We start from the raw sequence: 26,055 nt of genomic DNA, 5'->3' as shown, positions 1-26,055 counted from the left end.
GTGATGCTGACGTGGTGGCCCTCAGTCCCCAGACTGAGAAGACAGCAGCCCAGGCTGTGCAGAGCATGGAGCCAAGGGACAGTGGGACCGCCGCCCAGACCCCCAGCCTGGCCACACAAAGCTCCAGTTTTCTTAACTGGAGATCATACACGTCAGTCTGGGTCCCAGGCTGCTCTGGAGACACCACACTGGCCCGCCTCTGCTGACAGCAGTTCTGCATGGTCCCCAGCGGCCTCCTGCCCGGTTTGGTACGGTGCTGTGGACACACTGCAGGTGCAACTGTAAGCCACTCAGGCAGACAAAAGCCACACCCTCATTTCTTTCTGGAATAAGCCCTTTTCATCCCACGGCTGAGAGCCAGGGGCCTGTGGGAAGCCTGTGGACCTGGTTAAAAAAATCTGGGACACACACTGGAGGCCACTTGTTCTGCAGAGGTCATAGGAGCCCTACTCGGTGTCCCCTTAAATCCTTCGTGTTGCAGATCTGTGCCCTTACTTGGAGAATGTTTTGCTGGTAAAGATTACGGATAAACATTTTTACTTTTCAAACTAGGTAGTCCTGGATTTTAAATTTTTTAATCTAAATTCTGCTTCAGAATTGAACTGTAAGTTTCTTACTTAATCGCTTATATTTTATTACAGACAGATAGGAAAGGGTCAGCTGACACTTTCTAAATTCTTCCCAGGGTTCTCCCCTCAGGTCCACTGAGTACGGCAGCGATTTCCCGTAGACGACGGCGTTGCCAGACCTCCCAGCACGTCGCAGCAAGGGGCCCGGCCTTTCTGCAGCATCCGAGAGCGCTGGCTGCACGGCCCCCCACGTCACTCCGCCCCAAAGCCAGGGCGCAGGTTTCAGGTGTCTGTTATGATGACACCCAACCTCCAGGCACTAAAACTTGTCCCAGTTAACTACTGCGGCATAGGAAGTTACGCCCAGCACTTAGTGGCTTCCTGAAAACAATCGTTTTCTTTTCTGTCACAATTTCGTTGGTCGTAAGTCTGAGGAGGGCTCAGCTGCAGGCTCTTCTGCCCCAGGCCACGCCCACTGAGCTCTCCGGTGGCATCCAGCTGGCCGGCGGGTTGGTCTGGGAGAACCTCGCTGTAAAGGAAGCTCCCAGACGTTTCCTTCCCACGCAGGGGAAACCAGTTCTTTCCCCCTTATGAGGGTCTTCCCTGGAGTCTCCCTGGTTACTCACACAGAGCACTTTACCTATGACATTTCTGGTCACCAATTATGTGGCAGTTTTTCCTCACAACCACCAATTTTTGGGGGACACCAGCTGGGTGTCCTACAATTTAACTCAGTTCTGATGCTATCTGCCTGGAGACAGCGCCAGCCCCACAAGACTCCACGCCCACCCGTACTTCAGACCTCGCCTGGTTTCCCCGGGCCTGGCGCAGCCCAGAAAGCCAGAGGCTCTGCCCAGGAATTTGGGCGGGGGGGCCTGCGGCTGATGCTGAGGGGGCACAGGCTGCCGGGGTGGCTGCTTTTTTTAGAGAAGAAAGGAGAAACCAGGAATGTGGCCCCCATTATGGGTTCTTCTTCAAGGTTTGTCCCTTCTCTTCAGTCCTTCCATTGTTAACATGTTAGAGTCCTCAGCTACTTACTTGTTTAACTTACCGAGAGTTCTCTGTTGCCCCCAGTGGGATAGATTGCAGTGGTTTTATGTCATCTTGGTTGGCATCAGAACCCATAAATATATTTTTTAAATGTTCCCAATTACCATGTGAGATCAATATTAATTCCCCTACTTTTAGGGTAAAGAACTTGAGGCTTCTAGACGTCTGGCCAACCTATCTAAGCCGACAGAGCCAGTGCTAGAGTGGAAATAGATATGATTGAGATTCGCTCCTGGAACAGGTGTGTGGAGTGGAGTCGGAAGGCAGGGGAGGCAGAAAGGAAACGGCGTGGGAAGGCGAGGGGGGCGGGGGTGGAGGGTGTGACGCGGGAGGGAGGCAGAAAGGCAGCCCTGGGGGAGCTGGGGCAGCAAGGCCAGGGCGTCAGGGGCACGTCAGGGGCGCCGCGCCCGCTGCAGGCTGAGCGCCTCTCCCCAGAGCTCACCCCTCTTCTGTGAGGCAGGTGAGCGATAAAGGGGCCCTGTGCTCTCTCCACCGGGCCCTGACGGAGCTGGGCAGCCTTGCTGGGCCTCCTTGTCCAGGCCTGGTAGGCCACGTTGCCACGGTGCCCGACGACGAGGATTTTCATTCTACCGTTGAGAAAATGCTGTCCCCCCATGCAGTAGGGGCTGGGAAACATGCTGTCCCAGCTATTTGCTGGCACCCACCGGTCACTGTGACTGAAGAAACGCTGGACACGAGGCTGCGCAAGAGGCCCACACGGACCCCTATCCCTGGGTCTCTCCCCGCCTCCCGAGAGCCAGGGTAGGTCGGGGCTGCTGCTCCCTGAGGCCCAGCGCCTTCTAACTGAGCCCCGGCCTGAACCGCCCTTGGCCATGTCCCAGGAGCTACCTGGCCCCAGGCTGGAGCTGAGAACCGCCTCCAGGGGCACCTGTTACTGTCCCACCCAGATCGGCCACCCTCTGCTTGTAAGCATCCTGGGGAGAACCCTCTGTTACGGCTTTTTTTTTTTTCACATCAGCAACCAATTAATTCAACTCCCTGGACACCAACCAATTCTGACACCAGCTGAGTGTCCTGCAATCCAATTTAATCCCGACACCAACGACCTGGCGTTAGCACAGGCCCCACAGCCCCGCTCCAACTGCCGGCCATGGGTACCAGGTCCCCAGGCGCCTTGCACTTCTCTCCGACGCTGTGACAAAGTCAGGGGTCCCCACAGCCCCCCTCTTCAGGCCCAATGTTCTGCTAGAATGATTCAGAGGACCCAGGACAATTCCTTACGTACCATCACTATTAAAAGGCCGTAACTCAGGAGCAGCCACGTGGAGGAGACACCCAGGCTAAAGCTGGGGCAGGCGCGCAGAGTCCACGCCCTCCACCGGCACCACGTGCCCAGCCCGGTGCGAGCGCAGCCGGGGGGCGCCCAGGCCCTGTCCCACGGGGGGTTTACGGAGGTCCCGACACACAGACACGAACTCTGGGCCGTCAGTGACTGAATCAGTCTCCTCCCCGAACGCTGGGGGCGGAGAGGTGGGGCTGAGAGCTTCAACCCTCTAATCGAGGCTTGATCCTTCTGGCAACTGAGGGGCCCCCCTCCACCTCACGTCCTTAGAGTGCAAAAGACTCCCTCATTGCACAGCTGCCACGGTTTCAAAAGCCGTGTGCCAGGAACCAGGGACAAAGACCAGATGCTTATTTTTTATCATATGCACCCTCCATCCTCAGTCCATGGGGTTGGATCGAGGAGGCTCGTCTGCCTCCCGGGGTGAATGTGCGGGAAGGTCTGGCAGTCAGAGCGCCTCCCCACCGACGCCCGCACTGCCTCAGTGGTGACCTTGTGACATGACACAAACCCAGTGAGACGCAGGCTTCGGCCTGGAAAGTCCTTCTCCCCGGCTGCACACCCTGGGACTCTGAGGGAACAGAACGTGCTCCCTGGACCTGCTGGAGGTCACCTTGCACCCACGCCGGGGCAGCCTGTCCGAGGAGGAGTGGAGACGACTGAGAAGACAGCAACGTTGAGAGGGCAGCAGCGGAAGCCCAGCTCTGAGGGTATCGTTTGACCTCCTAGATTCACTTGTGCCTGAGGTTAGACCAACCCTAGACTTTTCATAAGCAACCAAGTAAATTCTCCTCCATGGCGAGTTAAACCGGCCTGTTTAGAACACCCCGCCCCCCATGCCCACGGGGCCTCCCCCTCAGCCCTCTCCACTGAAGCCCCATTTCCAACTCTTTCTTTATTCTTCAAGGGGGGCCCCCTCCATCAGGAAGTGCTCTCCTTTTAGGCTAGGCCTAATTTGGGAGTCTTTTAAAATAAGCAGTATTGGGGAAGTTTCAGGAAGCCAGGGCACCTAGAGCCCAGGCAGAGCTGTGCTCAGAGGCAAATAAGGGGAAATCTTTCACGTAGCCATTTAAACAAAGAAGAGCAGGAGAATGCACGGACCCAGGCTCCTGCACCCTGCTTCCCCACCACCCTTAGCATGTGGCTTCTGTCACGATCTTGCGTGGGCAGGAGCAAGAGGGAGATGTGGCAACAGCAGACATTCCCTCCCAGTGCAATGGCCAGACACTCATCATGGTTGGGATGTGCCTTGAGAGTAGAGATTTTTAATTATTTGCTTACATATTCCAAGTACCTAGAACTGCTGCTCAATAAACATGTATTGAATGAATGAGTGGGCAGATGGATAGGTGGGTGGGTGGGTGGATGGATGTGTGGATGGGGTGGTAGGTGGGTGGATGGGTGGATGGATGGAGGGATGGGTGGGTGGTAGATGGAGGGAGGGAGGGAGGGAGGGAGAGAAGGATGGGTGGATGGACAGATGGATGGAAGTGTGGGCAGTAGAGGGAGGGAGGGAGGGAGGGAGGAAGGAGGGAAGGATGGATGGATAGACGGGTGGAAGGATGGGTGTGGTGGATGGATGCCTATACAAGAGAGTTGAGTTTTACCTTCTGGAGCCCACAGAGTGTACTCAGGCAAGGGAGAAGGGGCCGGAATGGCTACTGAGATCCACTGCAGCCTCTGCTACCCACTACCCACGTGGACACCCGGCCTCCTGGTATCCCGTGGGCCTTCATCCTCCCCAGGTAGGGTCTCTTGGGGGATTTCTTCTTTTACACATCTGAGCAGATCTGGATAACCCCATCTCAAACTTTTTTAGGAGATTCTTACCCAGCACATGACATATGCTTCACTGGGGAGATACATTCTCCACCTTTCTGTAACTTAACCTGGGGCAAAAATGATTGGCAGGAATGAGATCCAATCGTGACACCAGAGAGGATAACGAACTGTGTCTTTAATAGTAACAATATTAAAACCCTAGCTCGTGCAATTTTGAACAAAAGATTCTTCAAGAACGTTGCCAGCATTCCTACCTTACATGCTACACTAATGTGAGACTTATCTTTAGCAAAGATGCACACAGTCAACAGACCAGATTTATATCTATTCCCCCCCCGCCAAGGGATGGAGATAGAATCATTAAATGTATGGAGAATCTCATTGAGGGTGACCTGGAGCACACCCCAATTCTACCAGCCTGACCCCCTGCAGTACCCCGACCTTTCTGCCCTCAGCTCCACCTGCCACAGTCCACCCCTTCTGACAGGGTCCTCAGTGGTGTTTTGATGCATCATTAAAGATACCTTTTTCTGATTGCAAGAAGAACACAACATTTTGAAAACAGAAAACAAAAAATGGAAGTAAAAACAATCATGTATGACCCCCCTAATAAACCAAACTATTTTTACTTTGCTGGTTCCTTACCAGGCCTTGTTCACACATGCAAACTTATTCTACATGGTGACAACCAGGGTTTTGTTTTGTATTGTGTGGCTGCACTTAACAGTACATCCCAAACACCATGTTGCTACAGCTTGCTTGGTATACTAATAGCTGCATAATCATCCTCAAATTTGTTGTGCTATAATTTGCTTAACAAATAAATGAGTTTATTTTCCACTTTTTTTTTTTTTTTGCCCCTGCAGCTAATGCTGCAATAAACATCCTTGTGCACAGAGCTTTGTTTTATTTTTCTTGTGCTGAATGTTGTTCTGCAAGCCACATGCCCACTCTGGGCCGGTGCTGGCCTTGCCCTGCTTCGCCTGAAGCTCCAAGCCGCCGGGCCGAGCGAAGCTGCTGGGCCTCTCAGGTCAGTCTCTTGGCCAACCACAAATGACCCGGAAGCGGCATGATCCTCCAGCCAGGGGACAGGCCTGAAGAGAGCAGCTTGGAACCCCACCTCCACTTCTGGAAGAAACCACAGCACTCACCTGGCAGGACACGGGACCAGGCAGCACGCAGAGTCGCCCGGTCTCCCGTGCCCACCAGGCAGTGGGCTCTGGGGCTGTGCCCCTGCACCGGCTGCCCCAGGGCAGGCTGGCAGTCCAGGTGCCTGCATTCCTAGGATCAAGGCGCGGGCAACTGACTCAAACTAAACAGGTCAGGCGCTTTCTCCGTAGAGAGATGCAACGCTGGCTTGGCCCAAAGGCATGCCCTGATGAAGCCCCCCATCTCTCTGGCCCGGGGCCTGAGGCCGCCCGGGGCTGTCCTTCTGAGCCCAGGCCTGCTGCCTCGCCTTCCCCCGGCGAGCTGTCCCAAGGCCTCCCAGAAGGGTCTCCTTCTGCATGTGTCTCTCCTGCATGGGGACGGGCGGGGAGGCTCTTCCACACACAGCCAGGCCCCCTGACAGAGGGGCTCTGGGTGCCCAGGGACCACCGCTCCAGGTCAGCCTGAGGACCAGCAGACAAGAGGGCCCAGGCCAGCTCACCCCAGCTGGCCTCTCCCCTCTGCTCCGTCTGCTCAGCCATTCATCATTCTGACCAGACAAATCTTGACAAAGGACCAGGCAATGCCTTCGATCCTGCTAAACGGCCGCCACCCCGGCAGCAGTGCCCACTCAGCATCAGCCCTAGGCTGCCCGAATTCCTGGACAGAGGCTCTGGCTTCCTGGGCTGCTCTGAGTACCAAGAAATCCAAGCACGGTCTGAATCCTCAGCCAGGCGCCCACTGGTGGGCGCGCAGTGAGGGCGGGCCTGGAAGCCAGCTGGACTGGGCTCCCGCCAGCGCTGCTCACTGCTCCTGCGCTGGGGCGAGTTCAAAGAGCTCACTGCACTGAGCTTCAGTTTCATCATCTGCAACATGGGGTAACGCCTCCCATGCCTGAGAGTCCTCAGGAGAATTAAATTCGCCTCCTCATACCATGGCAAGTTCCAAATCTGAGTTGTTTTGTCTCTCAGCGCTCCTCTGTCCGCAGGGGGGTCTCATTCCACCTCACTGCGGGGACCCCCAGAGCCCTGGGCTCAGAGGGCTGCCAGTGCCCTGCCCGCAGGCCCCGCCCCAGCTTCCCTGAGGCCACGCCCCCAGGGCAGGGGGAAGGGAGACTGCTTCCTTCCACTAGCAGACCAGGGGAGGCGCCTGGGCCACTTCCACTTTCTGAGGTTCCTGGTATACGAAGAATGATGAAAGATGCAGTAACTGTTTACACAGCAAAAGTACAGTGCAATATACAGTGATGGGCAAAAGTAGGTTCACAGTTGCTCATATGGAAAAGTAAATGATACAAGAAAAACTCTGTGTTTCGCATACTCAAAACCGTAATTAAACCTTTCGCCCACCCGGTATTCATGTTACTGACAAAATCATTGCAGAACTCAACACATTTTCCAGTGAGTTCTGAGTGGGGCAGTCCAGGGCAGGACGTCAACTTCTTGGAAACTGCTGGGGCTGGGACTGAACCCTCAAAGTCTGAGATTTTTAGAAAAAGACATAATCAAGCCCAATGCAGAACCTTCACTGGATCCCATTCAAAACAAACAGTAGGGGTTAGGGGACATTTTTAGATGTTTGGAAACATTTGAATAGGGAGGGTATGGGATTATTTTATGGAATTACTATTTATTGTCTTGCTCATGGTAATAAAGAACAGCCCAAAGGGTCATAAAAGAGTTCATGAAAAAAACATTTCAAAGGAACAGCAATAGTTCAAGCACCAGCGGCCCAGTGTTGGGCACGGTTGAACCCTGTGGCGGGTGAAGCGCTTCCCGGGCCATCCCTCCAACTTGCCCTTGTCCTTGGTTCTTCGCGAGGGAAGGCGGGGCAGCGTGCGGTGTGTTTGTCTCCATGAGGCGTCGGTGCGTGTGTCCTGCTGGCAGAGGGGCGCCTGGCGCCCGCGTGGGCCGACGCTGATCAGCCTGCGCGCCCGTCCCATCAGGACGGCCGTTCTGGGTGGCGCCTGCGAGGGGGCGAAGCGGCCCTCACCCAGGCTGCCCCCGGCCCTTCGCGGCCTCGCGCCTCTAGTAACAAGTCACAAGGACGTGGGGTGACTGCGGGAGTTGCCGCGCCCGGCACCGACCTCCGTGCGCCCCTGTCAGCGCTGCAGGGAGGAGGCCGCGGGGCCACGTCACAGAGGGAAACTGACCCCAGAGCGGCCAGGACACGGCCTTGATGTTGCGCAGCTGACATGTGGCCAAGCAGGAATTTGAACCAGTGGCATTCTGGTACAGCACTTTCTGAAAAATAAGGAGAGACGGGGATGGGGGGGAAGATAGAGGGGGGAGAAAGAGAGAGAGAGGAGGAAGCCCGGATTCACAGTGTCCGCCAGTGTCTGTGGTATCAATACTACCCTACCACCACCACGGCCGATTTCCAGGTATCAATGGTTTAATGAATGACTTGCAAAATTCCTAAATATTTAACAACCAGCACCATTGATTTGAAACTGGTCTCTGAAGCCCCGACTCCATTCTCTGTCAGCATGTCCCACTTTTGCACGTCACTTGTACAATTTTGCCACATCTGTGTTCCACCTATTACTAGTAAATATTTTCCTCTAAGTCACCTCACTTTTTAAAGACAGGTGGCATTACTATCATTGAAAGTGAAATCACCTGCTATAAGTAGAAGGTAATAGTAAAATGAACAGTTAATTTTTAAAATAAAAATGTTCTTTGCGCTTCCTAAAACACCCTTTCTGTGTGTTGGTGCTGGGGACTCAGGAGCATCCCGGGTCTGGGGATCTGGGGCCCGTCTCTCTGCCTGTCCTCTGCAAGGGCCATGGCCTGTCCCTGGGTCCTTCAAAACGAGAGCACAGTAAATCTGACAGGAACGCGGAACGCTGGGCAGCATTCAGCCACACCTGGGTGTGACCCCCCTGCCTCTGCAGGACACGCCCAGCAGCCCTCAGGACCCTGGGGCCAGGAGGAAGACCCTCTGAGCAGATTCTCCGGGGCGGCCTGCCCATGGGCCCTGGACCGGGTTTCCACCGCGGCTTCCCCTGCGGCTGCCCTTGGGGTGGGCTTTGTTAATGCGCCACAGCGGCGGCGGGGCACCCAGCGCGGACCAGGCCTTTGAGGGCCAGAGCTGTAGGGTGGAAACAGGGAAGAGAGGTTCAGGCAGGGTTGACGGGGAGAAAGCCAACAAGGTCCGTGCTGACGCCCACCCAAGCTGAGTGCCGGCCCTCTTGTGTGTCGGCTCCGCCCCGGCCTACGTGCTCTCAGCGAGGGCTCCCCTGTCCACCAAAGGACCGGGTCTCCCCAACAGCCCCATTCACAGTAGCCCCACTTGGAAATCAATACAAATACACTTCCCATCAACAGGAAAATGGACGAATCCCTTTTAGAATAATATACAACAAAGAAAAAGCCAACAGCGCCAAGCACATGCAAAAAAGAATCTCACAGACATAATATTAAGGAAAAGAAACTAAGGGGAAGGAGGGTGGGTGGAGGTGGGAGAGGATATAAGAGGGATAAGTGGTGATGTAAAAAAATACAATTAAAAAAACTTAAAAAAAAAAAAAAGAAACTAGGCACCAAAGAATACATATTGTGTAATTCTGTTTCTATGAAGTTCAAGAACAGGCAAACTCATCTATGGTAATAGAAATCAGAATATTGGGGTGCTAATGAATAAGAGGTGTAGGGACGCTTTCAGGGGGTGCTGGTCATGTTCTCCACCTTGATCTAGTAGATAATACCAAAAAAATTATTAATGATTAAATGTAAGAAAAAGATTTTTTTAAAAAAACCAACATAGTGCTGGGTGAAGAGAGTGGGAAATAGAATGACATCTAAACAAATACAGTTTAGGGATTAAGAAGTGCACCTACGCTAAACAAGAGCGCACATTCTGCAGCAACATAAAAGATACATTTCAAATACATCACTATGGTTGCCTGTGGGTTAGGAAGGGGAGCGCCGGGCAGTGAAAAAAGGGAACACATACACAACAAGGTGAAGGCCTCTCTAGGACCAGAGGGGACCATGTGCCACTTAAGCAAGAAAAGGAACAGAAGGAACAGGAGGAGGAGGAGGAGGAGGAAGGGGAGGAAGAGCGAGACCCTGGACAACACTTTGAGGTTCCCAACATTGCCCAGGGAGCCAGCTGGGGCTCTGATCCCCGCAGCCGCACGAGTCCCACAGTGCGCTTCAGCAGCAGCGCCCCCTTCAGGCCCTGGGAGGGGCAGCACGGCTCCCCGAGGACGCAGGTGGGCTCCTGAAGGAGGGAAGCCCTCACTCACCACGGACGGACGGGAGCTGGGAGGCTGGCCCTGGCCCCGGAGCTCTGCAGACAGGCGGATTTCGGCTGGGGCTCACAGCTGGTGGCCTGGGGCTTCTTATGAGCTGGGAGTTGGGAGTAGAGGGAGGGGAGACTCCCGTGTGCTGGAGTGAGAAACGGGCCGCGGAGAGGACAGGCTCGTCGGCGGTCCTCCCATGTGTCCTCCACAGCCCAGGACCGCCTGTGCTTGTATGTACTTGACTTTTAATGCACTTACGTTTTTTTCACTTAAATAAATGTTTTAAAAGGTAGTTGTGTCTAAAGCGTTGGCATGGATGTGGAGAAATTGAAACCGTTGTCTTGGTGGGAATGTAAAATGGTGTGGCCTCTATGGAAAATGAACTACCCTATGATCTAGCAATCCCACTTCTGGGTATTTATGCAAAAAGTTTGAATCAGTATTTGTACACCCATATTTATAGCACTTGCAATAGTGAAAGGTACAAGCGAACCAAGTGTTCATCAATAGATGGATGAACGAAATGTGGTATATACATGCAACGGAATGCATTCATCCTTAAGGGGAAACATGGGACACACTACAACACGGATGAACCTGGAGGACGTTATGCCAAGTGAAATAAGCCAGACACAAAAGGACAACTATTGCACGATTCCACTTCCATGAGGTCACAGAAGCAGACGGCGGAGCGGCGGGCTGAGGGGGAGGGCCCGGGACGTCGTTCTACGCGCGCAGAGTTTCACAGGAAGCGAGTCCGGCGACGGCGGGGGCGCGCTGCGCGGCCGCGTGGACGTGCCTAATGCCGCTGAGCTGCGCACTTAAAAACGGTGACGATGGTACACTTTATATTGTACGTACTTTACCACAATTTTTTAAAGGTGGGTTTGTATCACTACTATAAATGAAAAACCTCTTGCCCTAAAGACAAGGTCTCCTCGAGATGAAAGCTCGTGCACCCTCAGGTGCGGCACGGCGCTGACGTCACGGGGTGCCGGGGCGGCCCGGGCTGTCCCGGGACCTCCTCCCGCTTTGGTTACCACGGGGATCGGCAAGTGCCAGGGGAGGGTTACCAGTGTTTCAGAACCAACTTTCTCCTTGACAAATTCAGGAGGGCCGGAAGAGGGCTTCAGAGGGACCCACCTTCTCCCCACAGGGCGGACTCCATAAACATTTCTCACGCTCCCCCGCGCTTTGCTAGACCCTTAAGGACAAGGGAGTAGGGAGCATGCGGTGTCGGACAGGGGCAGTAAGAACATGTCGAGTGAGAGGAGCAGAGCAAGGAGGCCCCCACCCAGACCAGGCCCGTGCAGGCTGTCCGGGCGGGAATTCCAGGTCTCCGGCGCCTGAGTTTGGGTACCTCGTCCCAAGGCCTCTCCGCCCTGTGAAGAGGGGTCTAGCTGCGTCAGGGCCAGAGCAGAGCCTTCTGTAGGAGCTGGGCTTAGAGAGGGGACCTGGATACTTTGGTCGAGGGGCTGTACTCCCAGGAGGCAAGTGAACAAAATCCAGCCTCAGTAGCCCGGCTGGAGACTGGACAGACGGCGACGCTGGAGGTGGAGGGTGAGCGGGTGCAAGGGCAGACGTGGGAGGGAGAGACTGCGAAGGATGCCGCTGAGAAAGCACCAGTTGACGACCTATGTTTTAACACGCGTTGCCTCTATACCCCTTTCCCAGAAACAGCGCCTCAGTTTTGGGAAATTCTCAGGATAGTCTCAGGATATTTGGCTGAGCAAGGCTGACTCCACGCCTCTCACCGCAGGAGGCAGGAGAAACGACTACCACCTGTGAGCGATAATGAGGACACAGTCCGGTATCCGATTACGCTCCTAAATTCAGCCTCACCCGAACCATCCTTCCCCTTCCTTTATGCTTTAGCAGGGTGCACAGCTCACCTGACACGGGGTGTGGGTGCGTGCGTTTTGCGGAGGGGAAGGAGGGTTAAAGGGGGTGTCTTACCACCATCTCTCCCTCGTGTGGGGCCTGCGGAGGTTTCATCTAGTCTACAGAGGTCCTTCCTAACCACTCGGGGGTGCTCACAGTTCCAGACTAGTGGGCTCCTGATACTCTTATTTACAGAGAACGCCCCCCATTTAAGTCATGTCACTAATATGACCTAAAACTGACCAATTGACAAATTAAATCTCACTTAATTGTAAAATTGTAAAGTTTTAGCTTTTCTTTTCCGTATTCTCGTCTGAAACTTTCCCATAGGTTCCTAGAAAGTTCCTAGGCTGCAGGCCCTGCTCCCACCACTCCCGACGGATAAGCAAGACCCAATACGGGGCGAGCCAGGGACCCGGCCAGCTCCGGCCCTCGTGCGGGCGGGCAGGCAGGAGGGAGCCGGCCAGACCACCACGCAGGCGCGCGGGGCGGGGCTGCGCCCAGGCCTGCGCGCTCCGCTCGGCCGGCGGGGGTGGGGCGGCGGCGAGCGCGCGCCGGGGGCGGCAGGCAGGCGAGCGGGACTTTGTGTTCCACGGACCCTCCTTTGGTCGCATCCTACTCCCGCGTCCTCGCCAGGAGCCCCCAACTTGGCGGGTCCGGCCTCAGAGATGGAAGGGGCTCGCCCCTACAGCCCTGGAGGGACCCCGAGTGGACGACCGCGCGCAGCCTGACCTGCCGTCCTCGCCAAGAGGCCATGGGCGCGTCCCCGCGGGCGGGCCGCGGACGTGAGGGCGGCGAGCAGCGGCGCCGCTGTGCTGAGGAAGGCCGTGCTTGTGCTCGGCCGCGCGCCGGCCGCGCGCGCGCGCTCCCGCCGCAGCGCCGGCCGCGCCCGCCCCGCCTCTCGGCTCTGGCCCCGGAGCCTGGTCCGCGACCGGCGGCGGCGGCCGGAGGGACGATGAGCGGCGCGACACGGGCGGGCCCGGCCCGGCTCGCCGCGCTCGCGCTGCTGACCTGCAGCCTGTGGACGGCGCGGGCGGACAACGCCAGCCAGGAGTACTACACGGCGCTCATCAACGTGACGGTGCAGGAGCCCGGCCGCGGCGCCCCGCTCACGTTCCGCATCGACCGCGGGCGGTACGGGCTCGACTCGCCCAAGGCCGAGGTCCGCGGCCAGGTGCTGGCGCCGCTGCCCATCCACGGAGGTGAGTGCCGGGCGGGGGCGACCCGGGCGCGGGGTGGGCTGGGGTCTCCACGCCGCCGGGCCCCCCGCGCCGGTCGGCGGGCGGCCTCGGGTAAGGTCTCGGTCGTGCGCAGCCCGGCCTCCTTGCGGCTGGGGGGGCTCTGAGAGTGGTTGGGTTTTCCTTTCGTCTCAAGACTTGGGGAGCGTCCCTGTGCGGGCAGAAGGCTTGTTTGCGGGAGGGCACTGGACCGCGAGTTTGCAGGGATGGCTCAGACAAAGGAGGCGGTGGAGGGGCGCAAAACTCAGTCACGGGGGGTGCTACTAACCTGCCCGAATCGCAGACTTAACTCTGCATTGCATCTCAAAGGACGAGGCCCTTTCCTCGCGTACAAACGTGCGGTTTTTCTTAAGTGGCAAGTGGGGGCAGGGGGAATGGAAGAGGAAAATGGGCATCTTCCCTGTTGCTTTTGGCTCTTGTTCTGCCCCAGTAGTTTTACTTCAATTTGACGCCTAAAAATCTCAGAATCTGATAGCCAAGTCTTCCGGTCACGGAGACCGACCAAAGGGGAAATAGGTAAAATTTTCAAGAATTGTCTTTGCAGCCATTTAGCTTATCCTCTGTTAAACATAACCATGGGCTCTGTTTAATTATTTGGCATAAAACATATGTTTATAGAAAGTACTGTTCATGTTTCAAAGGAAACTCTTCCACACTGTGGAATATGATTCTTTGTGTTTTTGGCCCACTGCGAACTTTTTGGAAAATGTCTGCTGTCAACACACAGTAAGTCCTCAAGAAAGGACTATGTTTTAGACAGGGTCCCCACCCCCACTGTCACCCTGAGAACGCTGGGGGTGGGGGAAAAGTTGCTGTTCCTGTTAACAGGACCTCAACTAGGCAACCTAAATAAGGTAATGGTGTTTGTTTTTCTACTCTAAGGTAGGAAAACATGCCGCTTCTCGGGTCTCTGTTGGTATGCCGTAAGGCTAAGTTGTTTTCTTCTCTGAAGGCAGGCTGGCTGAGGGAAAAAGAATCACCTAAGGCTCCTAACTCTGGTCTGTCTTCAGTTTAGACTGGCCTTTGGAAAGTCCTCTTTTGTGCCAATAATCAGGTGCTTAAGATGCATTTCTCCTTTCCACTTTGTTAAAAACAGCGGTCCGGCCTGCCCACGGAAGCAACTTTGGTCTTTAGTTCATTCTGTAAATATTTGCATGCCTGGTCTGTGCCAGTCACTGCGATTGGGACACATAATATTGCTACACTGTGGCACTAACAATGGTTGCCTATTTTCTGGTGCGGAGGAGAACTGTGAGGGTCACGTGGAAGGTAGGAAGAGGAAGAGAGCCTAGCTGTCCTGAAGCAAGAGCCGGCCCTGTGCAGTGTTTTGAAATCTGTGGTTTGGGGCTTGGTTCCTTAGGTCCCAAATCCATGACGATCACTTGAGATTCTTACCTGCTAAGTGCTCAGCTACTTGTTGCTTGCCTGTCACAGAACAAAAGCCCCACCTGTGAGGAAGCTTGTGGAAGGGCTGTGGAGAGAAGGGTGTGGGGAGCTAAGGGGCGGACACCGACGTGTGTGTGTGTGTGTGTGTGTGTGTGTGTGTGTATGGATGGATGACGGAGGGCTAAGCGCCGTGTGTCCTGCTGCAGTGAATACTGTGACGCTGGGAGCCCAGGAGCCTCGGTCTCACCTGCTAGGTGGAATGATGAAATAATTTACCTCGTGAGGCTGGTGGGAGGCTTAAAGGGTTCCTGCGTTTTTAAAAGAGGGACCCTGTTAACTGAAACGGTCTCTGGACTGGTGGGCTCTTAGACCCCGGGGGCAGTGTGAGGAGACGGAGTCTGGGGGCACTTCCCTGAGTGTCTGCCTGCCCGTCTTCTCCACTCGCTGGGCGCTCACTTTGTAGTTGCACGTGAGTTTGCTCCGGGTTTTCTCATGGTGTTGATGGGATCCTGCAGTGGTTTGGGTCTGGCATTGTTCTGAGGGGTCTGCACACATAGGGTCTCTCGGTCCAGCAAAAAGGAATTGAAATCCCACCATTTGTAGGGCTGAGGGAGGGGCAATAGCAGTGAAAAAAACAGAACTATCTTCCCCCCTTCCTGGAGCTCACATTCTAGTTGGGGTCTTTATAAGTCAGTTTACCTAGAAATTGTTTCTAAGCCTATGGGTTTACATGAAATCCAAGACATTTTGCAGCATTTGCAGTAGGAACTTACAACTGTATTTTAAAAACAAGAATGGCGGTGGAAATCTGTTAAAATTATTCATGGTTAAGAAAATGGCTTGTGTCGATATTTCAGTTTTTTAAAATGACTTAAGATTGGAATAATGTTTGGGTATTTCACATTATGATATTCTTGATTTAGTGAATTTCACATTTTTATGTTTTTAGAATACTGTACTTCTTACGACCTTTGCTTTTGTAATTTTGCACTAAAAATTCTCAACGTCTTTATTGAGGACTTACTGTGTGTTGACAGTAGACAAAGTGATGTTCAAATTACAAAAACAAAAAGTTTGAGACAGTTCCTGGCACAAAATAAAAGGTAAAAACACACACACAAAAAAAAAACCCCAGCTGTGGTCAATGGATGTGCTCTCAATTAAGTATATAATTGAGATATATAAGTATATAATTAAGTATATAAATGAGAGAGATTTATTCTATACTGCTGAAGGGTAGACTGACATTTTTTTCCTTAGATGCTATGGTATTTTGAAAGTACATTTTACAAAGTGTTAAACTTTATAAAATACTTCATGAACAAGTGTACTTTGAAAATATATTCTTTGTCATTAAATAGAATGCACCTGCAAGTGGAGATTCATTTGTGTGGCGTTAACAAATTGCATATTTTAACTGGCAGAGAATTCATGTTTAGAAATGGCCTTTTGAGGGAGCACCTCTTGTATTTATGTGCAGATCCTAGTTGCGTTTGCACAGGGTGAGCTTCGGAGGAGAAACAATGGAAGCTGGCGAGTGCGGTGCCCACTGTGGAGCAGACATTGTAAATGTGCTTTCTGTGTGCACACACTAACTTTTTGTCTGAGCCTGGAGTGGGGGCTGGGAGAGAAGAGGGCCCTGTGTCGATGACGTCACTGTGTATGCAGATGTGCTGGTGGGAAGAATTGGGTATCAACCACTTTTGGCTCCGCATAGAATTTTCAGGATGGGATCTTACAGCGTTAGAGAACAGTTTTACCAAATGATAAACCTTTTTTTTGGTCATCTTGCTGACTGTAGGGATGCCTTAAAATTTTTAAAAAATAACTTTAGGTTTTTATGTTTTCACAGTGATTCTGTTGGATGCATTCCTTCCATATGACCTTAGTTTTTAAAATTCTCATAAAGAGTGAAGGAGATGGATGTGGAAATAAGATCTTGGATGAAAGCAGTCATGTAATGTTAGAATTCACAATGGCAAATGCAGGGGCTACTGGATATAGACATTTCAAAATACTCAGAGAAGAACTAGGAATGATCCTGTGAGCAGAGCGTCTGAAAGAAAAGAGAATTCAGAAGGAGCTGGAGGCTCTAAAAACCAAATTTTTGTGTAAATTAAATAGCCAAGCAAGAAGATAGAGGAGATATATACAATAAATCATTTTACAACTTAGAAAATGTTTTTACTACTGTGTTTTTCCTTTGCCCTTGGATGATCCATTAGCATATAAATATTTGAATATTTTTTTAAAAAACGTTTGACATCCCCACCAAATGTCCATCCTCCTACCATCCACTTTCTCTGTTTCTCTTGGGGGCAGAGCTTCTTACAAGTGTTGTAGTTGCTGTCTTTAATCGTTCCTCCCGCTACTGTTCCTCACCTTGTGGAGGTCTTCGTAGACCATCCGCTGGGCCGCAGGGCCCCGGGGCTCGGAGCCCAGCAGTGGGCGGGGCTACAGAGTGCACCCAGGGAAATGACACCTGGTCCTGAACTTGGGTAAAGAAAAAAGTCACCTGGATTGAAGGGAGGGGGAGATGGGTTTAGTTGTGTGTCACAGGACAAAGCCCGTGCCCGCGGACGAGCTGGCCCGGTCCCGTCCTGCATTCATTTGGGCCCTGGGCCCCAGGGAGCGCTGGTCCCCTTTGCAGAGGCCAAGCTACACCGCAGTTCATGTTTTGTTCTGATCGTGAGTTTTAAGAGATGAACAACCTACAGAGGGTTGTTTTGAACACTATTCTGAAAGGGAAATCCTTCCTTGGAAGGAAGGTGAGATCAGATGACTTCTAAGATCCTTCCACCTTGAACAATGCACCACTGTAAAGTGGTAAAACAAACCTTTGTAAACAGACCTGTCAGAGTAGACCTATCAAGGAGAGTGGTGTTTTTTCCAAACCAATCCCACGTATACACACATATGGACATATTGTAATGATATGGACATATTGTAATGAACACATAAAGGTAAACACGTTTAAAATTTGTTTTGTGAGATTATGTGCAATGTGTCAAACCTGTGTCTTTTCTAGATTTGAATTGTGGCAGGTGACAGTCATTTTGAGGCCGTCCCTTTCTGCTGCGCTGCGAAGGCGCTCAGAGAGGAGCCCAGCGGTGTTGTGGCTGGTCTGCGCCAGGGCGAGGAGGCGGTGGCATGGGTGGACAAACGCATTGTCCTCGGAGCTGGTTTCCTCAGCGAAATAATTTTGACTTATTCACAAAACAAAATGATTTTTCAGGACCATCAACATTTGTTTCATCTTCTTTGGGGTATTGTATTCACTAGACATTCATTATTTTCTATAAGTTGTAGTAAGTATAGCTTTCTTGAGGGAGGCAGTTTTGAACAAAACAAAGGAACCCTTCAAATGTCAAACGAAATAAATTAAAAACTATTTCATAAGCACCTACTCTGGGCTTGTGTTTGTGCAAGTCCCGGGGTGTGTGTGGAAGCCGTGCTGTGTGGTTCCCGCCTGGGCGAGCTACGTCCGTGCGCTGCCGACAGCAGCTCGTCCGGTGGCAGACGATGGTGTGGCCGTCTCTCCCTGCCAGGGGACTTTGTTCTGAAGCAGGGCTCCGGGGCGGCCGCCTGTTATTTTAAACAGTGTATTGGAGCCAGCTGGGCAGTGTGTTCACATGTCTGGGGCTGCTTTCAAGCTACGGAGTCCAGTGGCTGCAATAGGAGCCTACATGGCCTACGGGCCTAAAATAAACTTCACTTTCTGGCCCTTCAAGAAAATATTTGACAGTCCCTGCTCTAAAGATTCATATATACCTTAGTTTTTCCCATTAAAAACTATGTTATGGATTTATGGATGAGAATTTGATTCCTGCCTAACTGCACTGCTCCATACCGTGGGGTCCTGGAAGTTCAAGAGAGGGTGCTGGTCTCAGCTGAGGCCCTGGGGCTGCGCCTGAGGAGGGCCTGTGGTGGGGGTTTGCCCTCCGTGTGGTCGGTGCTGAGACCCACGGCAGGTGTTGCAGGGGGCGGGGCGGAGGGCGGGGGCAGTGGTGGACAGAGGGTCCCGCAGGGCGTCTGTTCGTGGGCTCGATCGTAAATGGCAAGGAGACCAGAGAGTGATCTGTTTGGACTTATAACCTAGAAAGTTTTCATTGAAAATGTGGAATTTGAGGTCGAACTTGATTAGTTCTGCTTCTACTCATAATGGAGTAATGGGTACCAGGTTTACTTCCCTGCTGTAAGTGACTGGGAAACTTGACAAAGCTATGAAATAGCAGTTTTAGAAATAGGTCAGCGAACAGCCCAGGACAGTGATCTCTGAGAGGAAGTAAATAAACAACAGGCCACCTGGAGACTTTCCAAGCCACAGTGCTGGACGGCGGCGATCCCCGCAAGAACCTGGTGGTCTTCCTGAACCGGTGGGATGGGGTCCAGAGCTCATAGAGGCCAAGGCAGACGGGAGTGCGGTAGAGGGAGAGGACCGGGAAGGGGGGGCTGCACAGAGAGTGAGCTCCGGAGAGCGGCACTGGGTTCCCTTGAACCGATCAGCACATTTGATGGATTGTCAGAATTAGCAGGAGGAGTTCACAGAAAACCGGGAGTAGCTCCTGGTCTCCCTGATCCAGCAGAAAGGCTTGCTAATGCATAGGGCGTGGAGCCAGGCCAGGTCAGCCCTCGAGAAAAGCTGGTCTGGACCCTCCGATACAGGCAAACCTGGGCGAGGTCGGATGGATCAGAATGATAATATTTTAAAGAATACAACAAAGCCTGGTTCCCAAAACATAATATTCAAGAGAGACCCACCAAAATTAAGAAATAGGAAATTATGACCCATAACAGTACAAAAAACAATCAGTAGAAACAGGCCTAGAAATGGAACAAATGATGGAATTACAGATAAGGATGTTAGGACACTTCTTATAAATATGCTTGATTTACTTAACGAGGTAAAAAAAAACATGAACATGATGAGGAGAGAAATAGATACAAAAAAGACTCCCATCAGACTTCAAGCAGAGAACGCCAACCTGGAAAAGTGTGGAATTTATGCTGACAGAGAGGAGGGGAGAGGGTGTCCCCGGAGAGCGGCAGGTCCTGTTCGGTGCTCTCAGCTGGTCCCGGGAGCACGTGTGGGGTACATACTGTGTACCTGGAGTTGTGCTAAGTATTGTACATGGGTTATCATTTAGTCCTCTTCACAGCCATAGGTGGTACTAGATCCTCATTCTGTGGAAGGAATTTAAGGCACTTCTGATTCTCACTTAGTGCCTTTTTTCTTCATAACAATTAACATGGTGAGAAATTATTGTATATATATCTGTACGTTCGTTCTGAGAGCAGGGATTTTGACTTTCTGTCCACTCTTGTGCGCTTGATGCATAGTGTGACACCTGGGATGTAGGCAGTAGCGCGGGGTGACTAGTGTCAGGCAGATCAAATCGCGTGAGGCCGCCCCCCCAGCTGCGTGGCCGTGGGGTCTGCGGCGCTGGGGCTCGATGTTGGCCGGCAGCACCCCCCTGGGGCCCCTTCTCCACCCTGCGTCCCAGGCAGGTTTAAGGAGTTACGATGCAGCCACTACGGGGCTGGCGCCCCGCCGTTCCAGGGGGGTGTCATGAAAGCTGCATCTGTGCTACAGACGTGAATGCCAAGGGATTCAGTGGCGACTGTGTCAGGTTTGTGTGCAGTGGGCAAGGATGCAAAATAATATGCAAAAATAAAAACTGTTGTGTTAGAACGATTAGATTGCGGAGGACATTTCCCATTTTCTTTTTTCTCTGTTTGGAAATTGTTAATTTTCAATATAAAACCTTCGTAAGGGTTAAGTCATACTCTCTGAATGGAACAAGGATCTACAGGTTAATTTTTTGTAAAGTTTATTCTCCAGCTTCAAGAAGAATGAAGTGAATTGCAAGCAAAGGTTACAATGACTGGAGACTGGAAGCCATTATACTAGGAATACGTGAAAAGGGCACGTGTTTCCCGCATAAGCAAAGAAGAGCTCCAAGACCAGGAATAGTTGGTCCAAACGTGAAGCAAGCTGAAACGGCACGGCTGTGAGCAGTGAGTGGATCCTGGAGAGGAAGTGGAATCCTAGCACAGGACTCAATGTTTCTGTGATATTTTTATGATGATATTAGCACTTTCATTGGTTTTGTTGGTTTTCAATGCTTAAAATCAATCTGTAGTTAAAACATGAAAGACTTGTAGCTGCAGAACAGAAAGTAGATGTTATCAACCTTAAGAATATACAACTGTAAGTAGATGACAAGAGTGGAGAAATGGGAGAGGGGAAAGAGATGTTAAGGACTGGTGAGGACCAGCCTCTTCATCTTGTAGGGTGAGGATGCGAGAACTAGCCTGTAGTTGCAGAAATTATAAACATTTAACCACAGAGGAAAAGAATGAAATAATAAAATCAGGAGAGCGGGAAGATGAGGGAGCGTGAGAGAGAAAAGTCCTGATTTACGATAGCGTAAATGTGTAGGCAATGTCTGACGTTGACAAGCCGGGAAATATCAGCTGTAAGCCTTTTTAGAACAGATGGAGGGTGTCCATCAGAAGAACTAAAAGCAGACAGTTAAAGTGGGTGCCCCTGGTGACTGGGGCGCTGGGGTGAATGGGCAGGTGCACCCCCTTCCACGCCGCTGGAGGAACATGTCCTTTCTATCCACGTGTGCAGTGAGATTCCCACTCCTTCCCCTTCGTGCACTGCAAATGAATCCCCCCCCCCTTTTTTTTCCTTTATAGAATCTCCAGCTCCAGCGACATGCTGCGGAATGTAGGGTTCTGTGGAAACTAAGCACCGTCTCAGGAGATCTGCTTAGTTAAGCGCTGACAGACTGCAAAATCGGGAAATGCTACTGTCGAATTAACTGGCGATACTTCCTGCACAGATCTAAGTCCATGGACACTCGAAGCATTTTGGCCGCTGCTACAGCGCCTGGCTCACTGCCTTCCGCCCACCCCCTGGGGGAAGCTGTCAGCCAGCGTCCACCGAATGGAGCCCAGTGGGATCCCATCTTGTGGCCCCCCGGGAGAGGGAGCGAGCCCCTCACCTGCTCCTGGCTTCTCCCTTCTCTCCTCCTTTGATGTGGATTCTAAGAGTCTTCATGACAGTCACTCCTTTTCTCCCTTGTCCTGCATCATACTCGCTCGGCACAGCCTCCGCCCCGGTGAACCGCACACCGTTCGCCTTCTCTGTGCTTCCCACCTCCGAGCTGCTGAGTGTTGCTGGAGGAGCTCTTAGAGCCCAGCTGGCACAGGGTTGAGATCAGAGAACTTAAGCAAAAACAAATGGGCACTTAACAATGTGCGGTTATCCAGTATTTTCCTGTAAAGAAATGAAACAAATGTCTGAGACAGCATGTTTTTTTTCTGTCTCCACGAGCCTCCTGTTACCTTTTCCCGTCCCTTTACTTTTAGTCTTGTTCCCTCCCTGAGCTCTAGGCACGTACATCCAGCTGCATGCTGGCGGTCTCTGACATCAGTGTCCTGAGGACATCTCCAGGTTCGTAAGCCTCAAATGGAGTTGGGTGTTTCGGTCTTTGTTTTGCTCTCTGCTCTGCTACTGCTGCTCCCCAGGCGTCTCCATCTCAGGAAATGACACTCCTATCGTGTAAATGGATTTAGGTGTAATTCTTGCTTCTTTCCCGCACGGTTCACATGTCAGCTGCGCCCCACAAGTCGCCGCCAGGACGTGCCGCCTGCCCTCTGCTCGCCGTCTGCTCTCCTGCGCCCTCAGCAGGCGGCCGTCCTCTCCGGCCCTCGCTGGCCTCCCCCTGCTTCTCCTAGTGCCTGCCAGTCTCTCCTCCCTGCAGGAGACAGGCTGCTCGTGGAGCTGCATCCCCTGTGACGTGGGCTGCGCGGTCACGCTCCGGCCTCTCCTCCCCTCGGGCGTGCGCCCTGCCCGGCTCGCCGTGCGGAAGCTGCTCCGATACCCTTCGGTTCCTAGAGCCTCCAGGTTTTCTTCTGGCCGGCACCCCACTCACCGTCACTCCCGACTGCCGCCCCCGGGATTCGCTGCAGCGACGGACTGTCACTGCTCCTTGGTTCTGTGTAGTGGCCAGTGAAAGGCATGGGGGGGAAGCACAGAGGCTCAGAACTTGGTGTTCATCGGCGACCGCTCAGCGGCTGAGGCCTCAGCATTCACATCTCAGGAGCCTACAGCTCAAGCTACAGCAGATGCGTGAGAGCCCTCCCACACTCGTCCCTGGAAAACAGAATGTCAGAGAGTCTGTCATTCCTCTGGGGAAAAAGTGGATTCAAATATTTGCAGACAAATTTGAGTTATTTCCTGGTCAGACTCAAGTTCCCTGGCCTTTCAGCTTCAAGGTCCCTGTTCCTTTCAGCCATTCTTAAGAATGGGGCATTTTAAACCTTAGGTGTTTCTGTCTAGTAACACGCCACCTTTCAGGATGGAGTGGGTTTAGTGGTGCCCACAAAAATGCACATCCACCTTGAATGTCAGGATGTGTCTGTGTTTGCAAGCAGACTCTTTGCAGATGTAGGTCGTTGAGATAAAATCATACTAGTTTAGGGTGGGCCCTAAATCCAGTGACTGGCACCCGTCCAAGGAGAGGAGGGCATACAGACACACACACAGAAACAAGCCTGGAAAGGCAGGGACACAGAGACGGGGCGTTGTGCTGCCGCGGCCAGGGCGCGCCGGGTCACTGGCAGCCGCCAGGAGCTGGGTGATGACGTGGGACCATCTCTGCCTGGGTACCTCCCGAAGGGCCCGCCCCGCTGATACCTTGACTCCAGCACCGGCCCGCAAGCTTGTGGTCCTTAGTTGTGGCAACCCTAAGAAACGAATACAAAAAGAAACCCAAAATTGAACCGACTGTGGCAGTTTGGTTTTATCGACGCGCAGGAGTGAGTAGAGCTGCTCTATCCCGTGCCCGGCAGCGGCTGGCAGCGCGCGTCCTGTCGGCGGCCCCTCGCCGACCCTGCCGGCCCGCTGTCCTCGGCCGCATCTCAGCCTTCTCATGGGGGCTGCCCTAAGCCACGTGGTCTTACTGGGTTCATCCTGCTCGCCCAGCCTTTCAGGATGTTTTTGAACCCTGGTTTCTCACCCGTAGTCTTCACTCTTTCTAGCAGCTTTGTCACCCCCCAGTGACTGAACACAGGCTCTGTATGTTTATCTAAATCAGTGGCTCTTACTCCTCTGGGGTTATGGGTCCCCTTTGAGACTTTGATGAAATTTTGTGGAGCTTTCTGCTGAAAAATAGATATCTATGTAGATAAATGCAAACTTCTCAATAAGGTTTGTTAGGAAGTTCAGATATCCCTTGAAGCCCCAGGTGGTCCACAGGTTAGTTTTCTAGTGTCTCTCTTCTGTGAGTCCTCAGAGATTGTTGTCAGTAATGCACATCCTTATTTGCATGTTGTCACCAGACTATAATTCATCAGGATCAGAAACCCCACATGCATGTGGGACAACTGCTTTAAATACTCATTCAGCAAATAATTATTAAGCACCTACTGTGCGGCAAGCAGGCCAGGAAGTTGCTGTCTGGTAGGGAAGTGAGGTGAGCCAGCACTTACATATTGTCTAGTGGTGTACACACAGAAAGCAGATAACAGCACAAGCAATTCTTTAATACTAATTCTTGGAGAAAGTGTCAGGGTGCTAAGAGGGCATGAACGAGAGAACTAGGGTGGCCGGGGAGGGCGTCTCTGAAAAGATACTTCAACTGAGACCAAAGCAGGGGCAGATGTTAAGTGAAGAGGGCACAAAAGGAAAACCGTTCAGGCCACGTGGCCCTGTGGGGAGGCCAGGAGGAGCAGGAGCCCTGGCTGTGCCCAGGCACTGGACGCGCCGGCGCAGAGAGCGGGAGCCCGAGCCCAGCGCGCAGGCGGGGCAGGACGCTCGAGGCCGTGGTAGGATTTTGAACTTACCTCAAGAGGAATAGAAAACTGTCAAAGGGCGTGTTTTTTAGTTTTTAATTATGGTTAAATACGTATAAAATTTACCATCTTAACCATTTTTAAGTGCACAGTAGCATTAGGTATATTCACGTACACCCAGATTCCAGAACTCTTCCGCTTCGCAAAACGGAAACTCTGCACCCGGCAAACAAGTCCGCGTTCTCTCCGTCCCTGGCCCCGGGCACCTGCCTTTGTGCTGCCTGTCTCGATGACCCTGGCCGCTCCGGGCGCCTCGCATCAGTGGCATCATGCAGCATTTGTGCAGTCGTGACTGGCTTATTTCATTAGCGTAATGTCCTCAAGGCTCACCCGCGTGTCCAAATACTCTTGAAGGGCACTGGCCGGGAGGCTCGCTTGCTTGGAGCATTGTCCTGTGTGCCAAAAGGTTGCAGGTTCGATTCCCAGTCAGGGAGTGTATGGGAGGCAGCCAATTTCTGTTGATTTCTCACTGATGCTCTTTTCCCCACTCCTTCCTTTCTCTCTAAAATCAATAAATATATCCTGAGGGGAGGATTTAAAAACTGGTGAAAGGTTTTAACTTGGGGAGTGAGATAACCGAATTTTAAAAAATTAACACACGTTTTTACTAGCTATGACATGTACAATCTTAAGCCTACAGTTTGATGGATTGCCACAGTGAACACACTGAGTTAACCCCAAACCTGATCAGGCAGTAAAGCGTCACCAGCTCCACAGAGTCCCCAGAGGTCCCCTTCAGTCCTCCTCCTCCCTCCCTCCCTGCAAAAGTGCGTGCTGTCCTGACTTTGAACGCCAGGGACTGTGCCGGGTTTTGGTTCTTGTATCCTTGCGACTCGTTCCTCAGGACTCTGCGCTCCTGGGTGCAGCCGCTGTCTGGGGAGCGATCCAGGGCACAGGCGCGTCACGGCTGTGTCTGTGCACCTGCTCTGGGGTGGTCCCAGTGGTGCTGTCAGAGGGTGTGTGCGTGCTCTCACTTGTTACAAATACATTTTGTTGGGTGTGTGTTAAAAAGTAGAATTGTTGTTTCCCTCTCAGTTTTCTTTCAAGCTCAGTATGTCCATCATGGTATCTTTCCTCCAAAAGTCTCTTCCTCTTCCAGTGTTTACTGTTCAGTCAACAGCACCATCTCTACCCAGCACGTTACGCCAGCAACTAAGACATCATCATATAGCTCTACCCCCTCCCCCGCCCCCCATATCCAAACACCAGGCCCTGTTGATCCAGACTCCCGAATATCTCTAAAATGTGTCCATTTCTCTCGGTATGTATTGCAGCCTTCTCTCATCTCTTGCCTGGACTCGGGACTCCTGACCGGCTTCCCTGTGCTCACTGTCGTTGGACTTGCAACGTCCACATATGCACTACGATAAAAAATGTTACACCGCACTGTTGGTTTTCTTTGACACAGTATCTTATTTCTGATAGTCTTCATATTAATTTCTAACTTTTCGGCTTTCTTTTCCAATCTGATTAGTTGTTTTTTTCTTTTTATACCTTTTATTGTAGCTAAAAAGAGCTTGTATAGGAAAAGTGTGAGCTCTACCAGCTTCCTTTCGCCTTACCCAGCGTGGATTTTTTAAAAGG

General features: G+C 52.3%; 1 protein-coding gene across 2 annotated transcripts in view; it reads left to right on the top strand.

Moving 5' to 3' along the window:
• Positions 1 to 12,514: 12,514 nt before the first annotated feature.
• The window catches only part of RNF130 (ring finger protein 130), an 88,429-nt gene continuing 74,888 nt past the window's right edge, over positions 12,515 to 26,055 (top strand). For both annotated transcript variants that reach the window (XM_054566281.1, XM_054566282.1), the window contains exon 1: positions 12,515 to 13,182. In XM_054566281.1, the coding sequence (XP_054422256.1) occupies positions 12,735 to 13,182 (448 nt within the window). In that variant the 5' untranslated portion in view covers positions 12,515 to 12,734. The remainder of the gene's footprint in view (positions 13,183 to 26,055) is intronic.

The sequence above is a fragment of the Pteronotus mesoamericanus genome, unplaced genomic scaffold (assembly GCF_021234165.1).
Source record: "Pteronotus mesoamericanus isolate MK-2021 breed Mesoamerican mustached bat unplaced genomic scaffold, CSHL_Meso_final contig_171, whole genome shotgun sequence".
NCBI lineage: Eukaryota > Metazoa > Chordata > Mammalia > Chiroptera > Mormoopidae > Pteronotus > Pteronotus mesoamericanus.
This window is presented reverse-complemented; position numbering and strand designations above follow the sequence as displayed.